This window comes from Eumetopias jubatus, unplaced genomic scaffold, assembly GCF_037043125.1.
Source record: "Eumetopias jubatus isolate StellerSeaLion01/CBP00866 unplaced genomic scaffold, mEumJub1_p1.0 scaffold_14, whole genome shotgun sequence".
In the NCBI taxonomy this organism is placed as follows: domain Eukaryota; kingdom Metazoa; phylum Chordata; class Mammalia; order Carnivora; family Otariidae; genus Eumetopias; species Eumetopias jubatus.
The window spans coordinates 39410593-39430152 of record NW_028274820.1 but is presented as its reverse complement, the minus strand read 5'-3'; the positions used below and the strand labels follow the sequence as shown (position 1 = coordinate 39430152).

The 19560-nt window shown below is 35.9% G+C and overlaps 1 protein-coding gene across 1 annotated transcript in view; it reads left to right on the top strand.

The window, feature by feature from the left end:
- The window catches only part of SGCE (sarcoglycan epsilon), a 66603-nt gene that overhangs the window by 37097 nt on the left and 9946 nt on the right, over positions 1 to 19560 (top strand). The window contains exons 5-9 of the mRNA XM_028119199.2: positions 1792 to 1990; positions 12097 to 12259; positions 14625 to 14836; positions 15761 to 15787; positions 16521 to 16709. Of these exons, the coding sequence (XP_027975000.1) occupies positions 1792 to 1990; positions 12097 to 12259; positions 14625 to 14836; positions 15761 to 15787; positions 16521 to 16709 (790 nt within the window). The remainder of the gene's footprint in view (positions 1 to 1791; positions 1991 to 12096; positions 12260 to 14624; positions 14837 to 15760; positions 15788 to 16520; positions 16710 to 19560) is intronic.

Below are 19560 nucleotides of genomic sequence, written 5' to 3'. Positions count from 1 at the left end.
AAGAGTATAATACTTTACAGATATATGACTTTTTAGTGAAATACATCAGAGGATAAATGTAGTGTAGTTAACTACTGAGGGCTTTAAATGTGTGTATAGTCCAGAAACAATTTCTTTTCTTTTTGAGGGAAGAATTCAGGTAAACAGCTTGTTCATGTTTATAATGATTGTTAAAGTTTACTGTTTTATAAGTTCTTGTTCTAGGCTGGAACTCCACTGAGCACTTTATATAGTCTCCTTTAGCTTAGTGAAAAAATCATCTGAGGCAAGTTTAAATGATTATGAAAGCCTGGGCCCATCTACAGATTGGTTTCTCCCTCTGAAAATAGAGGGCAAGCACCTACTCACCCCCAGGTTGTGAGTATTAAATGGAATAATTCACCACACTCCCTTTAGCTTGGCCCACCTCATAGTAAGTATTCCAAAAAAGGTAGCCTTTATTATTATGGAAGTATTATTAAACAAATAAAAGCTATTCTTTACCTTAATAGAACAGTCAGAATACAGGAAATGATGTTTTTGAATTGAAGAGTAGCATTTGAGAAATTGAAATACGATTGACCTTTGAACAATGCAGGGGTTGGGGTGCTGACCCTTGAGCAGTTGAAAATCTTTTTGGCTCCCAAAAAGCTTAACTCCTAATAGCTTACTGTTGACCAGAAGACTTTCCAATGATAACATATATAAGTCGAGTAACATATATTTTGTATGTTCTATGTATCATATACTATATTCTTACAACAAAGTGAGCTAGAGAAAAGAAAATATTATTAAGAAAATCCTAAGAGAAGATACATTTACAGTACTGCACTATATAAAAAAAATCCACATATAAGTGGACCCACATAGTTCAAACTCTTTTGCTCAAGGGCCAACTGTAAATTCTGTTTATTTCTATCCTACTTAGTTATACCAAGAGTCTGAGTTAGACATTGGTTACTTTAAAATAAATATTAATTTTAAAATCTTTGGAGGGAAAGTTTGATGAGATACTGAATAGGAAAAAAGCTAAATGGCTAACAGGAGATACTGGAATTTTGTGGGAAATTTAAAATATAATTCTCTAGAATACTTAATTATGAAGTGATCAAAAGAGTGAAATTACTATGACTTCAGATTTCTTCTGGAAACTATAACCGATATTTATTTTAGTAAAAGTAATGTTTTAGCATGCTCTAAAAAGATCAGTAATACTGCAAATTAAACATACGGTATTTCAAATTATCCATAAGCAACTCACAAGCAGTTACGGATATTTTGTAATGTCTTCTGTATTTGGAGAGGATGTTGCTGTATGCCTCAACTTCTTCCTCCATTCACATGGGCATAGCACTACCTAGGGTTGTAATGATTAAATGAGACAATGTACTTGAAAAAAGATCTGTCAGTTTTGAAACACTACCAATACAAAATATTATTCCTACCCACGGTGGGTTCTGGAAATGCTCCTTCTACCTGGGAACCTTGGTGGAGGAGGAGATTGGCAGGTTACTGGCAAAATGGAGGCGGACTTGGCAGTTTTCTCTTTTTTGGCCGAATTCTATAATTATAAATTGCCCTACAGGAGCTTTCTAAAAGTCCCTCGGATTTGATTACACTGTAAGTAAAATTCTGTGTCAAATGTATGTTTTCTGTCTTTAGATATGTCCTCCGTTATACAGAAAGCCTTTAAAGTCAATGTTCATAGTGTTCCCCAAAGCCAGGATTATGACAGAAATCAACAAATCTCGAATTTCTCTTTCTAAAGATGACTTCATTAACGATATGCATACCCTTTTTCACCAAAATTAGACTTCCCGTTACCATACCAAGCAGAATTCTTCATTAAAAATATGAATGTAGAAGAAATGTTGGCCAGTGAGGTTCTTGGAGACTTTCTTGGGGCAGTGAAAAATGTGTGGCAGCCAGAGCGTCTGAACGCCATAAACATCACGTCGGCCCTAGACAGGGGCGGCAGAGTGCCGCTTCCCATTAATGACATGAAGGAGGGGTAAGCAGACCTTTATCTCGTTTCCTTAAATCTGTAATTTTTTTTTTAATTTATGACATGATCTTGAATTTTTTAACTATGGTGATCTTACCAAGTTTATTATAGATGGAAGATGGCCTATTGCATTCTTTGTAATAAGAAGTAGGTGTAAAGATATGGAAACACTAGCAATTTTCTATATTGACAAAGAGGTTACGTTAATGGTTCTTTATATCTGATGTCCCAGGTCCTGTGAATTCTAATTGTAGATCAGGATCAGCATCATAAATTATAGCACTAAGTCTTTTGTACCTTCCCTAGAGAAGCTGATTATTTAGGGCCCTGCATTTCAAAGGAAATGGATGCCCCAGTTATCAGCTGCAGGATACTCAGACTGCTGTAACTTTATTCTAGGAAACTATTTCTTCGCCTTTAACATTCTTTCCACCATGTGTCGGTGATGGATGGCTGGAGTGGATTTGAAACCTATTCCTAAAGCCTGGCCTTGTCACTCATAAGCTGGGTGACATTGGGCAAATGCTGCACCCCTCTGTGCCTCGATTTCCCCATTTGCTCCAAGGGGAACTTTTTCTTCCCTCAGAGTTGTTATAGTGTCTAAATGAGACAGTACATTTGAGAGGGGTTTGTCTGTTCTCGTGCCTTACAAAGTTTGACTTAGACCCTTGTAGAGTTTAAGAAACACTTTTTATGCCTGGGTACATTGAGAGGATTGAATGTCAATGTCGAATCAAACTTTGATCTTTAATTTTTAACCTGTAGGTTGAAGCAGATCTGCCCTTTTTTTTTTTTAACCCATCCTATAAACATATGAGATATGGAATAAATCACAGTTAATATAGCATATCCCTTTCCAATTCCTCCTTTTTCTGTACACATGGTAACATTTTTATACAGATGATCTCTAGAATTAACCAGAGTACCTAGATTAATAAGAATTAAATTTCAGGGCAGCGTTAAAGGAGAACTCTGTTGGAAATGAGGGAAGAGATCACAAATAGACATAGAGGAAGTATGAGAGAGGGGGCAGGAGAGGGATAAGGGATAAGCGGTGAGCTGTGAAGTCCAACTTACAAATTTCAGAATTAAATTGTAGCTTGTATGTTACAGTAATGGATTTTGAAGTCAGTCAAGCACACGTAGAAGTGCTTTGAGAAAAAGAGTTGCTTTATCTCTTGTCTATCTGTTGGTTTTCTATATGAAACCATAATTTTAGAGCTTACATTTTTTTTACTTCAGCATTCCAACATGAGTCTCTGTCCCACTGAGTAATTAAATTAGGACCAGGGAAAATGACAAACAGGGAATCTCCCCTGAAAACATTCTCCAAATATGAAGTCTTTTCAAGAATTTCTTAAAGTAATATGGTCCACAATGATTGTTAAAACAATGACCAAAAGATGGTTGGAGGAAGCAGCCTGAAAACCAGGCATGGGTAGAGTTTTGCCTCATTGTGCTTTCTTCAGGGCTCACTCTTCCCGACTCAGTCATGCAGGCCGCACCCACAGAGGCCCTTTCAGAAACAACTAAGCTGAACTACACAACTCTCGAAACCAGACTCTGACCTAAAACAGTGCTTCCCAACCATGTCTTGCCTAAGAATTGCCAGTAGCACTTTAATAAAGATATAGATAGGGGCGCCTGGGTGGCTCAGTCGTTTAAGTGTCTGACTCTTCATTTCAGGTCAGGTCTTGATCTCAGGGTCATGAGTTCAAGCCTGTGTTGGGCTCCACACCCAGTAATTTAAAAATATAGATAGATGATAGATAGATAGATGATAGATAGATAGATAGATAGATAGATAGATAGATAGATAGATTCCTGTCTTCTGCTTCCCCCTAGAGATTCTGAATCTTTGAGTGTAGGGCTGGGCCTGAGCATGCGACTCTAAATTAAGAACAGAATTTTGGTCCTACAAGTACTTGTTAGAGAATTCAGTCATTAGCTGATCCCCCAGCACCTGCTAGAGGGTGGCATGTGCTGTCAGATATTTGAGAGAGTCAGTCTTGTGGCATTTATTTGGACCCTGTTGTCTCAGATCCCTTCCCAACTTGAAATGCTTTCCATGAGTTTTAATTTAATGTTAAGCCGTAACCTTTACAAAGTATTCATATGATAAGTCTTTTAAAATAGCATTTCTATAAATTGTACCCAATGCCAACCCTACTGCCCCAATGTCCCTTATATGAGCACCAATGAAACAAGATTGTACTTGAGGATAATTTCAGAAGAAAAAAATTGTCCCTGGGAATGATTTTGCATATTTCCTTCAGTTGTTATCTAATGCCATGGTAACAAAAATAATTTTTTACCTTATTGCCTTAAACCTAGAAACAAAATCCTGTGCTTGGCTAACTCATCTCTTGTGCTGTCCTTTCTTTTTGTTGATGTATATCATAATACTTAAATTTATCTAGTAAACTTTTTGCTCCCGTAATTTCTTTTGAAAATAGCATGGGCTATAATCCCTTTTTAAAATGAAATATTGAAGAAAATATAAAAAACTAGGGTCAGACATAGCAAAGGAATTCCATCCCTTTTCTAAGGTTTTATTTACAAATGTTGTCATACACTTCCATCATATTAATTGAGCACCTGACCAAAGTGTTCTGCTTAATACTCAGTGGCAAAAGTCTCAGTCTCTGATAAAAAAAAAGACAAATAAAACCTCCATGAAATTATTTCCTATTACTCATGGCGGCCACAATCTACTAAATGAAAATTTTCCCAAACTTGATCTCTACGTAGTCAGATACATAGCGGATGAATAAGAAAAGCTCTCAGGAGTAGACCGTCAGAGTAAATCCCCTGGCCTTCCACAGCCCAAAGCACCATTAAATGTCGATCATCAAGAAGGTACTCTGCAGCATCCCAGCTCCTCTTCCCTCCTGATGTACATTTGTTCACCTCTTTAGACTCACTGACAGCTTTCAGACTTGTCCTAAATCTAACAGAAAACAATTATAAAGATTTACTTCAAAGTCAATAAGCTCCTGCAAAGGAAAGCTGAGCCTCCTGAAAAGATTTTCTTTCCCTTGCCAGACCCATAACCCTGGGCAATTGTGCTCCCTCCGGGCATGGTCTCTGTGCTGCTTTTGCTCCTGATACTGTGCCAGAGGCTAAGGACTTGTGGATGCATTTAGCCTGGGAGAAAGCTGGTGGAAAGGGGAGCAGGTTCATATTTCATTCTAGGCATGGCATAGCTGCCAACCCAGGGTGAGTGATGTGGTGTAAATGGCGGCTCTGAAGGGAATGATGGGGTGTGAAGATTAAAGAATATACTCACTTTTCATAAGAGATTGTCAAACCCACCACTATTTCCTCTGGTTACCGAAGCACGTGGATCTAGCCTCAATCAGCAAAGAGAATTCTAGTTTATTCGTTAGACGGTCTCACAAAGTGCTCCCTCTAATTAATTGTTTGCTTTCTGCCCTAGAAAGCCCTCAGTGAGAAATTACACTTGAGGAAGAGACTGTAAGTCAGTGGCTACCAAATACTCCTCTGATGGAAGGTCATGATCCTGGGCTAGTCCGTAGTGCTCTGCTGAATTTGTCCCTGTGTTTGGTGATCTATAAGATTGTCCTTTATTCTTAAGTTAATGTGCCTCCTACACTTTTGGTGCAAATATTCTTTTATGGAATGGTGGTGATATATGATAGGAACTTCTAAAAAGAGCCTTTAATAATGTAAAAATTGAAAGCTCATATAAATCCATTTTTTTAAAAGTATAAAAATAAACCAATACATGAAATCCGTGTGACTATATGTCTCAAATCTATTCTATGTTCTACACATAGATTCACTTATTAACTATTTTTCCTGGGGAATACTATATTAATCTTTGTGGTATAGTGATTAAAAAAAAATCTATGCTCACAGTCTAGTAGGGACCAGGCAGGTAATCGGATAATTAAAGAACAGTGTTATACATACCCCTGTTGACCTCAAGAGGTCACAGAGAGTGTTCCTCCTTCACTTCTGGTCCATGCCTGGAAAGGGTTCATAGAGGAGGTGAAGATCTGAGTTTCAACTGTGTGTACAGATTAACCTGCTCAAAAAATAATAAAGAGAGATTCTAGATAGAGGGGTCAGCTTGGGCAAAAGCCCTGAGGTAGGAGCAAGCCTCATGGATTTGGAAACCTATTTCATGTGGATTCGGGGGACAGGGATCCAGAAGTGATCGTCACCAAGGAGGCAAACACCAGACCAGGTAAGGCCCCAGCTAGCAGCAGAAATTGTTTGGATTTTATCCTGAAACATTAGGGATGTTTGCAGAAAATAGCACATGGTTGAAAGAGTAGACTGCACCCAAATGCCTCCTTTCTGTAAGCAGGACGATCTTTCCCCATCACATGCACACAAAACAAGAAGGGTCTGACCCTTGTAAGCCAGTTCCCCTCTTCGGATAATGTATTCCTTCTCCAATGAAGAGGAGCAGGCAAGTAGTAGAACTAGAGTCCGGAAGTGTCACTTCTTTTCTTTTTTATTCTGCATTAGATCTTTTATTTAGTTTAACTATTCTTTATTTTTCACCTTACTTTTTGACCAATTGATTGCAGATATACAGAGAACAAAGAAGTGGTGTGGGGGACAGAGGGCAGAAATCATAGTGCATTTTCTTTTAAGAGCTCAAGAGTTCCCAAGCAACACGTAACATGTGGGCACATTCTTCTCTAAACTGTCTTTTATCTCCTATCTCCACAAAATAATCAAACACATTTGTTGCTTGGACAATTAGGTCAAATATGCAATCATTGGATCCATTTACCTGGCAGAAATCTGGCTAAAAAAAGCAGAGTTTTGACTTTTTTTTTTTTTTAACCTGTTACTTGGTTTTCCATGTTGTATGTGTAAAAGCCACAGTGAATATGTTCTACCTCAGGGGAAGTTGAGTTCTTCAGACTGGAAGAAAAGACTCCTTTATAATGAACAAATTCTGCCTGTGTAGATCAATTCTTAAGAGTTTGAGACATCGGGGCGCCTGGGTGGCTCAGTCGTTAGGCGTCTGCGTTTGGCTCAGGTCATGATCCCAGGGTCCTGGGATCGAGCCCCGCATCGGGCTCCCTGCTCAGCGGGAAGCCTCCTTCTCCCTCTCCCACTCCCCCTGCTTGTGTTCCCTCTCTCGCTGTGTCTCTCTCTGTCAAATAAATAAAATCTTAAAAAAAAGTTTGAGGCACCATGTTTTGTTAACATTGCTTGAGAGCCTCGTACTTGGCACCATGTTCCCATCTGTTTACACCTTTGAAAGTTTGAAAACGTGGCTGAGGTCATAAAGATAAGGATCATTTTCGTTTCACTTTATAAAAAATTTAAGTTTTTTCATGTCAAAAAGCTAGCTAAAAGGAAAACAGATTATGAAAAATGTAATTTTAGCATGTATCGCATAGAGTTGTTATTCACAGCCTCATACAAAATTATTTTTTTTAAAAGACAACATGTTGAAGCTTACTGGCTCTACAAAAGAAACAATAAATACACATTTTTTTTTTTACCTGCAAAGCAAATCTAATATCTCCTCTTGAGCATGACATTTGCTGTCTGTTTGCATTTTATATATTAACTTATTGATTTTCCCAGTATTCTTGAGATATAATTGACATATGGCGTTGTACAAGTTTAAGTTGTACAACAGAATGATTTGATGTATGTGTATATTGCAAAACAATTACCATAATAGGTTTGGTTAACATCCACACCTCACGTAGTTACAATTTTTTTTTTCTTGTGACGAGAACTCTTAAGATCTATTCTCTTAGCAACTTTTGAATGCACAGTGGCTCGTGTTTTGAAACGGGTATAATGCTTCTTATTCATTCACTTATTCTGCAAATAGGCTCCCTGAGGACAGTGAGAAAGACTGGGTTCAAGGAGAACTGTTATGGGGCTGTTGCTTCATGCCCTGTGGAAAGCGATGGTGATCAGAACTAGGGTGTAGGGAAGATGGAACAAATTGGACAGATGCATGTGAGAGTTCCTCTGGGGTAAATGTCAGAGACTGATGATGAATTGAATATGTGGAAAGAAGGACAGGAGTCAAAGATGCTGCTGCTTGAGCATCTGGCCGTGCCAATCACCGGGAGAGAAGAAGATGGAAAAGGAGGAACAGGTGAAGGTGGGGTGGGGTGACGATGAGCTCAGTTCGGAACATATTAAGTTTGTGAAGCCTATGGATCATCCAAGGAGAGATGAAAGTAATTTGGCAGTATGTGTCAACTGTCGTAAAAATGTTTCTACTTCTAGGCATCTCTTTTAAGATAGTAACATTAAAGAATATGCACAGAGATAGTCTTTATGCAATATTATTTATAACATCAAAAAAATTGGAAGCAACTTACATGTCCGACTCTGAAGTAATTGTTGAATAAATCATGTGCACTTACAAAATTATATTGCCATAAATCTAAGACTGTACAATATGGTAAATGCTTATGACGCATTAAGGGAAAAAGGGTACAAAATTGTATTTTAGAGATTATTGCAATTAGGTTAAAATATATGCATTTGAAAAACATTTTGCAAGGTACATTGGAAAATGAAAATAGTTATCTTGGTAATATAAATTAATTCTGTTTTTGTATCCCAGGTTTTATGTAATGTTTTTATATCGCTTTTATAATTTAAGGAAAAAATAAAACATTTCAAAGCACCAAGAACTCTATGCCCATTTATGTTATCTTGAAGTGAATTAATTTGAAATCTTACTAATTATAAATGCAAATCAATGTCATGTTAAAATAAGTTAACAGTTGTAAAAAATGTTCATTTTATTTCTGTACTTATAAGTATATGTCACAATTATTAAGGAGATATATGGTCTTGGTTAGGCAGTCAAGAGGGAATAGAAATTGACTTTATGTGAAGCTTATAAGTAAGAACTTGTTTTAAATGGAATATATTTATATTCACTGATCATCTAAATACTTTACCAATAGTTTCTCATACACACTTTTGTTCTGAATTTTTTATTTTCATCTTTAGCTTTAGCCCATTATATACTATTTATCTCCCGAAGGCACCATAGTTTTTGAAAAAATCTTCCTTCAAATGAATCTTAAGTCCAAATACAAATTTGACATAAAGAACGACCAAATGAGTTTGTGTAATCAAACTCTGGGATATAGTTGTCAGCTCAGGGTGTGAGTTCATACTTACATTGACATAGCTTTGAATTTTTGTGATGCGCTTTCACCTAATTTCATTTTGAAAAATAACAGCTTAATTAGAATGTAATTCACATACTGTACAATTCACCTATTTAAAGTATGTAACTCAATGGATTTTAGCTTATTTTACAGAGTTGTGTTGTCTTTATCAGCATCAATTTTAGATATTTTCATCATCCTAATACCTTCATCACATACCCATTAGCAGCCACTTACCACCACCACCACCACCACCACCACCACCACCACCACCACCACCACCGGACCCCACCCCAGCCCTAGGCAACCACTGTTTACTTGCTATCCTTATAAACTTGCCTACTGTGGACATTTCATATGAATGGAATCATGCACTATGTGATCTTTTGTGACTGGCTTCTTTCACCTATCCACAGTATTGTTTTCAGGGTTCATCCATATTGTAGCACGTATCAGTACCTCATTTCTTTTTATGGTTGAGTAATATTCGATTGTATGGATATTCTACCGTTTATTCATTCATCAGTGAGCATTTGGATTGTATCCACTTTCTGACTACTATGAATAATGTTGCTGTGAACATTCATGTACAAGTCTTTGTATAGACATCTATTTTCATTTCTCTTAAGGAATATACTTAGGAGTGAAATTGCTGATTCATATGGTAACTCTGTATTCAACCTTTTGAGGAACTTCCAGACTGCTTTCCAAAGTAGAGGCACAATTTTACATTGCCACCAGCAGAGTAGGAGAGTTCCAATTTCTCCACATACTCTCCAGCACTTCTTATTATCTGTGTTTTCTATTATAGCCATCCTAATGGTTGTGAAACAGTGGTTTTTGTTTTGTTTGTTTTTTTTAAGATTTTATTTACTTAGGGACACCTGGGTGGCTCAGTCCATTAAGCGTCTGCCTTCAGCTCAGGTCATGATGCCAGGATCCTGGGATGGAGTCCCGCATCGGGCTCCTTGCTCAGCAGGGACCCTGCTTCTCCCTCTGCCTGCCGCTCCCCCTGCTTGTGCGCGCTCTCTCTCTCTCTCTCTGACAAATAAAATCTTTAAAAAATTAAAATCTTTAAAAAAAAGATTTTATTTATTTGAGAGACAGAGAGAGAGCATGAGAGGGGAGAGGGTCAGAGGGAGAAGCAGACTCCCCACTGAGCAGGGAGCTCAATGTGGGACTTGATCCCAGGACTCCGGGATCATGACCTGAGCCAAACGCAGACGCTTAACCAACTGAACCACCCAGGTGCCTCTGAAACAGTGCTTTTGATTGTGGTTTTGATTTCTCTTCTGCTGAGGGCTAAGGGTGTTGGACATCTTTTCATGCACTTATTGGACATTTGTATACTTCTTTGGAGAAATGTCTATTCAGAGCCTTTGCCATTTTTAAATTGGATTATTTGTTTGTTTATTTTTGAGTGGTAAGCGTCCCTTATATATTGTAGATACAATTCCCTTATTAGATATATGATTTGCAAATATTTTCTCTCATTCATGGGTTGCCTTTTCACTTTCTTGATGGTGACCTTTGGAGCACACTATTTTTAATGTTGATAAAGTCCAACTCATCTAGTTTTTCTGTTATTGCTGGAACTTTTGGTGTCATAGCTAAGAAACCACTGCCTAATTCCAAGTCTTGGAAATGTATACCTTTTTTTCCTCAGAGTTTAATAGTTTTAGCTCTTACATTTAAGTCACTGATCTATTTTGAGTTAATTTTCTTATATGCTAAGGGGTAGGGGCCCAACTTTATTCTTTTGCCTGCGGATACCCTGTTGTGCCAGTACCATTTGTTGTAAAGGCTGTTCTTTCCTCCATTGCATTATCTTGGCATTTGTGACAAAAATCCATTTACTAAATGTAAGAGTTTATTACTGGACTTTGAATTTTATTTCATTGATCTACATGTCTGTCCTTATGCTGGATTACTATTGCTGGTTGTTTTGATTACTATTGCTTTGTAGTAAGTTTTAATCAGTAATTGTGAGTCTTCCAACTTTGTTTTTCTTTTTCAAGAATTTTCTGTGGTTATTTTAGGTTCCTTGAATTTCCATATAAATTTTAGGATCAGCTTGTCAGTTTCTGCAAAGAAGACAGCTGGAATTTTGATGGGTTTATTTCATTTTATAAGTAGCTGTAGCATTGTCATCAGGAAAAAGAAATATTTATTTAGAGTAATTTCCCGGTTTTCTCTCTTCTTTTGAAAGACCCATGAGATTCCCTTTTCTCGAGCTGCTTCAAGATTATTTCAATGCTATTATCACTAACTTTTTTTGTGTTGAAACTCTTACTAATTAAGTAGAGTTCTTTCTCCCTGATTACTAAGATACACACCAAGAAAAATTTTGCTTGCCTAATTTGTGCTTATCAAATAATAGTTTTTCTCTTAGATTAACTTCTTGGAAAAAAAAGTGAGAGACCTTGTGGTAGGAGACCTAACAGTAGGGGTCTGTGCAGTAGAAAAGCTGACAGAACTCTTGGGTAAAATAGCTAAGTGCCTAAAGCTCTAGAGATGTAATTTCACCATGTTATTAAAATGAAATCAAGTGAGATTTATTACCTACAATTATTTATTGGCTTAATGATAGTGTTATTTCTAAATAATTTACTTTAGGAGTAATTTTTAAAGGTAAGTAATCTACCAAACATGGTAAAAACAATATGACAGACACACGCTTACTTTGATTTAAAATAAATAGGATGAAAAAAAAATTTTTTACAAATTAACCTAGAATCAAGAGAGTGTCTAGAACACCGAAGCACTCAGTAAATATTGCTGGAATAAAGGAAAGAATGGAAGGCAGCTCCTACATGAATCACTGCTTTTAAAGCCCAGGCCCCTACCTTCGGGATGATTCTAGATAATCCCTTAATTCAAAAGGATAAATCCTGCTTTCAGGGTAGATTGTTTTTCAGTGTTTCCAATTTTCTCAAAGGATAACCTGAGAGTTTCACATTTTTGCAGCGTTTATGTCATGGTTGGTGCCGATGTTCCGTTTTCTTCTTGTTTACGAGAAGTTGAAAATCCACAGAATCAATTGAGATGCAGTCAAGAAATGGAGCCTGTGATAACATGTGATAAAAAATTTCGCACTCAGTTTTACATTGACTGGTGCAAAATCTCGTTGGTGAGTTTTTATTTTATTTTGTTTTTGCAAATGTAATTGGAAGTGATGTGGCTGGAGATAAAATTTGACTAAAACCTGAAGTGCTTTGAGGTACAAATCCTGGGTTTACTTTGTTAACGCAATTGACTTCTCTTGACTTTAAGAATTTGGCAATCTTGTTGATTGCCAGTCTACCCTTGATTAGTTGTTGGGGCTGCATTAGCTTCGCAGGTGGTCCAGATGACCCCCCTGGATATCCAGGGGGCTGCTAAGCCAGGATAGATTACAGAATCAGTGTGACATGTGAAGAAAGTCTTAAATATGCTGCCATTACCCACCTAGGAAGGAGAGACTGGGGTACAATTATACACCTGAAAATAAAGCAATATTGTGCTACGAGTTGGTGTCCTAAAAATTCAAATTGTAGGGCAAGTTCGAGGAATAAGAAAAAATTCCAAGTGAGCAAAATTAGAATCTTACCCACAGCCCCATAAATACAAAATATCTCCTTCTAAATTACTTTTATTTAGGAAGCTAAAAAACTTAAGAAAATGTAGGTAAGGTTTCATATACACTTGATATATATCTATAATATTTCATATAAAATTTATATTATTTTTTGATCTTGCTTTCTGGAAGATTGGTAAGTTGTTTTACTTCTTTAGTGACCTTTAGATTTAACTTCTGTCAACTCTTGATGATTGGTGGTGAGTGAATTAGATCTAAGTTTAAAGTTGACATTTGAACAAAGTTATTGACACATAAACACAACTGTCACTTCATGTCTTAGAGAACCAACTGCAGGCAACTGTCCCAGATCTCCCAGGACAGGAGAACACAGTATTCATGTCGTAGCACTTAGCACCGGTGGCCCTTGGCCCTAGACTCCTCTTTTTATGTGACTGTGTCTTAGGAAAATAATTTTCTTTGTCTTCTTAAATCAAGTAAAATTATTGAGCCGCTGTGGTTTACGTGTGCTATAGATGAATGTTGACTTTGCAAAGCTTAATATTTCTATCGTGGTGCTAATCATACAAAGATGCCAAAGACTGAGTAACTGCAGTCCTAACTTGAGTAGATACCTGTAACCGGAGTCAGCAGACAGCTGGCCCTAACAATGCCATTTAACTTGTGTTTGTGCTGTGAATTTTTTATGTTTAGGAATACTACCGAATTTCTGAAGTTTTAAAAATGACTTAAGCTTTGAAGCGTTTAGTTTCTATGGTAAGACTTTATAAATGGAAAAATTGGGATTTTCCTTTTTTATCTTACCTGTATTTATTTATGTGTCACATCTTACCACAGAAGATATCAGGAGGCTTAAATGAAATAGTCAAGCAATACACATAATAAATAAAATAGAAAAGAAATGGAAGATTGGGACCTGAACTTCATTTAACAAATAAGCCTAAGGTCAAGTTTGAAAATAAGCTTCCTATGTCCAGGATTAAAAGAGGAAATTCATCAGTTACTTAGTTCTCCTTCTTAAAGGAGACAGAGCATCAATTCCTTGGCAGAAAAATAAAGGTTTCACTAGCACTGTATTCTTGACAAAAGTCTTCAAATGGTTTTTTTTTTTTTTTTTTTTTGAGAGGATACTGAGAAATGCCACAAATCATTTTCTCCAACATATTTTGGGGAGAGGGCATTCAGGGGGCAAACGTAGGGACAAATTTCACATGGCTATTTTTACGGTGCCCTTCAATAAAAACCACAACATAATTAAATGCAACTCAGTGAAAACAGTTCAATGAATGTGGAGGTAAATTAATACAGTGCCAATGTGCATTTTTTTTATTCTGGGATAGAATTTAGTAAAATTATAGTATTGGATGAGTTCCATGTTCCTTAGGCTGTCTTTCCTCCAAATCATTTCTGTCAGCTGGACAGCAGAAAGATCAAGGTTGTAATCATTTAGAAATTGTCTCTCATTTTCTTTTTCTTTTCTCTTTCACTAACATTAGAGACCACACCGGCATACCTGGTTGTCCACCAGTTCATGGTTTGTTAGCATCTGCACTAGAAGTGTGTCCCTAGGAAACAAGAAATGTACATGGTAGTATGAAGGACTTCTTCTTCAAAGGAAGGAAACTAGGAAGAACAACCACATACACACATACACTTATTATGTATGCATTCATGTACATATGTCTGTATGTTGTGGAAAGGGCATAAAATGTTGGCCAACATAAGCCCTTTAATCTGTTTACTTTTGTTCATTACCTCTTCCTAGCTCCCATAAACAGTGGCATGTTCAAGATGATAACGTAATTGGAAAAGATGGCTTTTTAGAAATGTGTCAAAGAAAGTTTTGATATGTCTAGGTCTTCAACTCTTGTGTTTGCAGCTATTAATTTTGATGTGTAATTGTGTTCTTTTATATCAGGTCGATAAAACAAAGCAAGTGTCCACCTATCAGGAAGTGATTCGAGGAGAGGGGATCTTACCTGATGGTGGAGAGTACAAACCCCCTTCTGATTCTTTGAAAAGCAGAGACTATTACACGGATTTCCTAATTACACTGGCTGTGCCCTCGGCAGTAGCACTGGTCCTTTTTCTAATACTTGCTTATATCATGTGCTGCCGACGGGAAGGAGTGTGAGTACTTTAAAACACTAATAAAAAATTATCGAGCCTACTAGGATAACAACATATAAGATTCCATTAAAAGCCAAGTTTCATTTGGTTCATAAAACACTTTATAAATTAATTGAAATTGTGTTCAAGTCAACCTACAGTACTTTATTCCTTTAAAATGAATTAAAACAGTTTTGACTCTAGTAAATCAAATTAGGGGATATAATTACTTTATTCAACAATTATTAAGGCTAGATGTAAATTCATGCTGGCAAAACAGTCCCAAGAATAACTGAGGCTAGCTCTTTTGGTTATATAAGCCATTTTGTGTAGAGACTGTGGAATCTATTGACATGGTAATTGCACTTTAAGTAAATAAATTGTCTTAGTTTGATCAGAAGTGATGGTCAGAATTCTTCTTGCAATTGTTCTGTCAAACGGGTGACCTAATCTAAGTGTTTAAAAGATACATATGTATACACATAAACCTAGGAGTAAATTAGTGAAAATAAGAGTATAATTGAGTGTTCACTTCATGAACAGTTAGCACTTTCAGGACATCTGTGTCAATTAAAATAATCTCCCAAGATTATTTGGAAGTCAGGGCAACAAAGCAAAGGATAAAAAATTAATAAAGCAGCAAGTAACAAATTCTTCCATTTTTTACATGTAGCCTGATTTCATTATGTCATAGAATTTATTTCTAAGAGCTTAATTCTTAATCTTTTTTTTTTTCATTTTTCTGTGTGTTTCTCATCAGTATTCCATCTCTTTATGTGTACTCATCCAAGTAATGTCATAAACCTGGTGGCAAATGCTGCCTGGTTGCATTTAATAGTAACAATGTCAGCATTTCCACATCATGCAAGATCCCATGAGCATATAGTCTTAATGTTCCAAATATCAATGCTATTATTTAATTCATAAATTTTGTTTTGTTTCTAGGGAAAAGAGAAACATGCAAACACCAGAGTAAGTGTCTTCTTTCCTGTTATTTTTTTTATCATGTTTTTTCACTTCTCAGTTGCTCATCATGCTCCATACATGTGTGTCATGCTTTGATTTTGTCATTCATCATCTTTCATAGTTTATTTCATAAATGTGAAAGCTGCTTTTTAAATAGAGATATTCAGGAGGGGTAGAGACTAAAAATAAAAAGTTTGAAAACTAAGATTGCGTAGATAAAAATTAAACCTAAAATTTCAGATTCAGAATATTAACTTGCCATTTATATGATGTGATTTCCCAATCTGCATTTCTATAAACCAGAGAACAGATGAAAAGAACTTTCATACACGTTTTCCTGAATCTACAGTAATAACCTACCATAAAATGAAACTTCTGTGAGTATTTATAAATGCCCCATCAGAAGCACCAATATAAAAGCTATGGTAGTTTAATCTTAATCGTAGAAATTAAATAGCATACTAGTTTGTTACTTAGGGCTATAATATTAACACAATGCTTTATAGCTTAGTTTCATGCAAGACACCTTTATTTAAAAATTGGTTTACGATGTTCAGTTTTGCCGTGTTAAAAGCATGTGAAATGTATCTCTTTCAGAGATAACTTGTAGAATGCCCAAAGTGCAATAATGTCTTATTTTAAAAAGAAAAAAAAAATTCATAACTTTTTCAAATTTGATGACCCATCAGGCTAATACTTGATTTTAAATACGTGTGTGTTTTATTTCTTTTTGATCTAGCATCCAGCTGGTCCATCATAGTGCTATTCAGAAATCTACCAAAGAACTTCGTGACATGTCCAAGAATAGAGAGATAGCATGGCCCCTGTCTACGCTTCCCGTGTTTCACCCTGTAACTGGGGAGATCATACCTCCTCTGCACACAGACAGTTACGAGAGCACGAATATGCCACTGATGCAAACGCAGCAGTAAGTACCCGTGTGCTCCTGTCATTATTAATATGCATGAATACATCCACTTAATTTTCATAAAGACCAGAACTTTTCATTATTGCTTCTGTTTGTTTGTGTATAACTCTAAGAGAAAATACCAAAAAGACATTGATAGTGTAGATCCCCAACCCCATGGTGCTGACACAAATATAAAGGATTACTTTCAGGAAAGGCATTTTTTTTCCACTAATTGAAACAAGATGACATTCACCTTAATATTTCAGAAATTGACACTGTTAGTAAACTAACATGTGTGCTCAAAGATAAGTTAATTTTGAAAAGAAATGCATATCCTAAAGCATAACAAATTGATTATTTTTTAGAGTTATTATTAGAATTATTGGGTTCTGTTAACCTATTTTTTGATGTTATTACCACACCTCTATTTAAGCTAATTTTTTTGTGCCTCAGGATAGAAGGTTTTTTTTGTTATTTCGTGTGATCTGCTTGTATATCAAAATGAGTAGTTCCAATTTTGACTGTAAGTACAATTTATTAATGCCAACCTTTGTAGTGCTGGAAGGACTGTGATCAGAAAGCCAGGAAGAAGCCTTTGTAAGGGGTACTTGTGGGAGGCAAGGGGTTGAGGAAATTGCCTAGTTGCTCTTTGAGAACCCACATTATATGCCTAGAAGCTCAATTTCAATATAAGGGAATTGTAGGTAAAATTGCCATTTATTTTTAAGAACATGGCTCCTTTTTTCCCACCAATTTTAACCATATGTTGAGATGGGTTAAATTCAGTTTCCCAAGGAAGTCACAGGTTGGCTTTTGAGATCCTCTTCTTCATCACTTTACTTTTGTGAATATGATGGATATAGAGAAAAATCTACCTCCTGCCACCACATAAACCTTAGGGTATGATATACAGGTAACCTCTTACTGATTAAAGATTTCTCTGGGAACCATCCTGGATGCAAACATTTTCCCATTGCAAATGCTTATTTTGTAACCATGCAAAATGTATGTGGTGATTTGGAGATTAAGCAGTAATGAATATGAGGAGTATAGATAGACTCAATAAGTTTGTCCAAAATACTTCAGAAATCTAAAAGTATTGTATTTTCCTAAACTTATCTAACATTATTCACTTACTGTTGAATAGGCTAAGGCGTGTGTTTATATGTGCGTGTATGTGTAAGTAATTGAAGTCTGATTGACAGTGGAGAAAATTGCATACATTTAACATTTTGAGTTTTAGAAACATAAATATTTGATCAGGGATGTGAATATTAAAGTCTCACAAAATATAGTTGTACTGAATGGAAGGGATAGATTTCTATGTTCTCTGATGGTTAGTGGGTCATCCTAAAACCCACTTTACCAGGATTAGATACTGATGAAAAAAATTAGTATAATTTCAAGAATATTATAATAGCTCACAACTTAGCAATCTCTCCTGCTTTTTTTTTTAAATGAAAATATGAACAGCCTTTTCATTCATTTCCAAATGGAAAGAATTTTAAAATTCTTTTAGGCTACCATTCTGTATTTTCTTTACCCAAGAGTTTACTAGTAAATGTGGCTATATATTCCTCAAATGTTGATATATATTCTCAAAACTGAAATGATCAAATACACTTGAGAAACAGGTTTTGTTTTTTGTTTTTGTTTTTTTTTTTGTCTTAAAACTACAAGGGTTCTCAGAGGCCTTGAGTGTTGATATGCTTCATGAATCCATGGAAAAAGGCCAGAAGAGGTAACTCTTCAATGAACACAGTCTGGGAAATGCTTCTATTGACAAATAACAATACTATCAAATTTTGGAATAGAGAAATATTTGTTATAATGAGTAGGGGAACTTAAATATGTTTGTAAATCAGTAAAACTCTGTTGCTAGTGAAGTTTAAGGGAAAGAAAAAGGCTGTGTCATTTAGATATGCTTTCTAACCATATATGTTGAGAATGAGAGTAGCTCCTTAAAAATTATTTTGATTTTCTGTGGTTAGGGTTTTGCAATGTTTCTACTTACATACAAACACAACAACATTTTCTATCTAGTTTACAACCAAAAACATCTTCCTGGTCCTCCCATAACCCCATCAACTGTCATTATGTTGATGACATCTCTCTATTTGCAAATGCAATAGGTTATTCTATTCAACTTGTGACAATTTGACCATATATGTATTTTTAAGTCCAGAAAACCTTCACATTATTCAGATTTCTGCTAATGGAAAAACTCCATTAACTAGCACTTCTATATAAATAGGGTAGATAGATAATTGATGATGTGCACAATGATTATTCTGAGGCACTGCGAGATCATCAAGTACGTCTGACTCATCAGAGGGAAATTAAATTACATTCGGTGTAGTTTCAGTGTTGAGTGTATATTATCTTTCTTTTATTCTTGGAAATGGATAATATGTGCACTGTCTCTATGGTAACTCCCTATAAGCCAGAATATGTGATTAACCTCATTTTCCAACCATGCCAGATAATAGGGAAATTCATTGTATCAGGTTCGTCACAGCTGTCCTTTACGCAAATTCAGCTTTTACTCTCTTACCTTAAAAGCATGGCCCTGTTTTTAAAGTTTTATTTCAGCACCAAGTACACACAAACATACATACATATTTTGGTCATTTGGATTGAATTGAATTCTCCACATTAAAATGAGATATTATATTTGATGAGGCATTACAGTACTTGATAACCAAGTACATGCTTAGAGAATGCTGCCTGGTATTTGTTAATTAACCCTTCCTAAAAGGGCATGCATTTCATCTTCCCATATTCATAGTAACCTTACTGATTCATAAATGATTTGGCTAGCTACAGGATTTCATGTTTATTCTTCAGACTTGACACTGGAAATATTCAG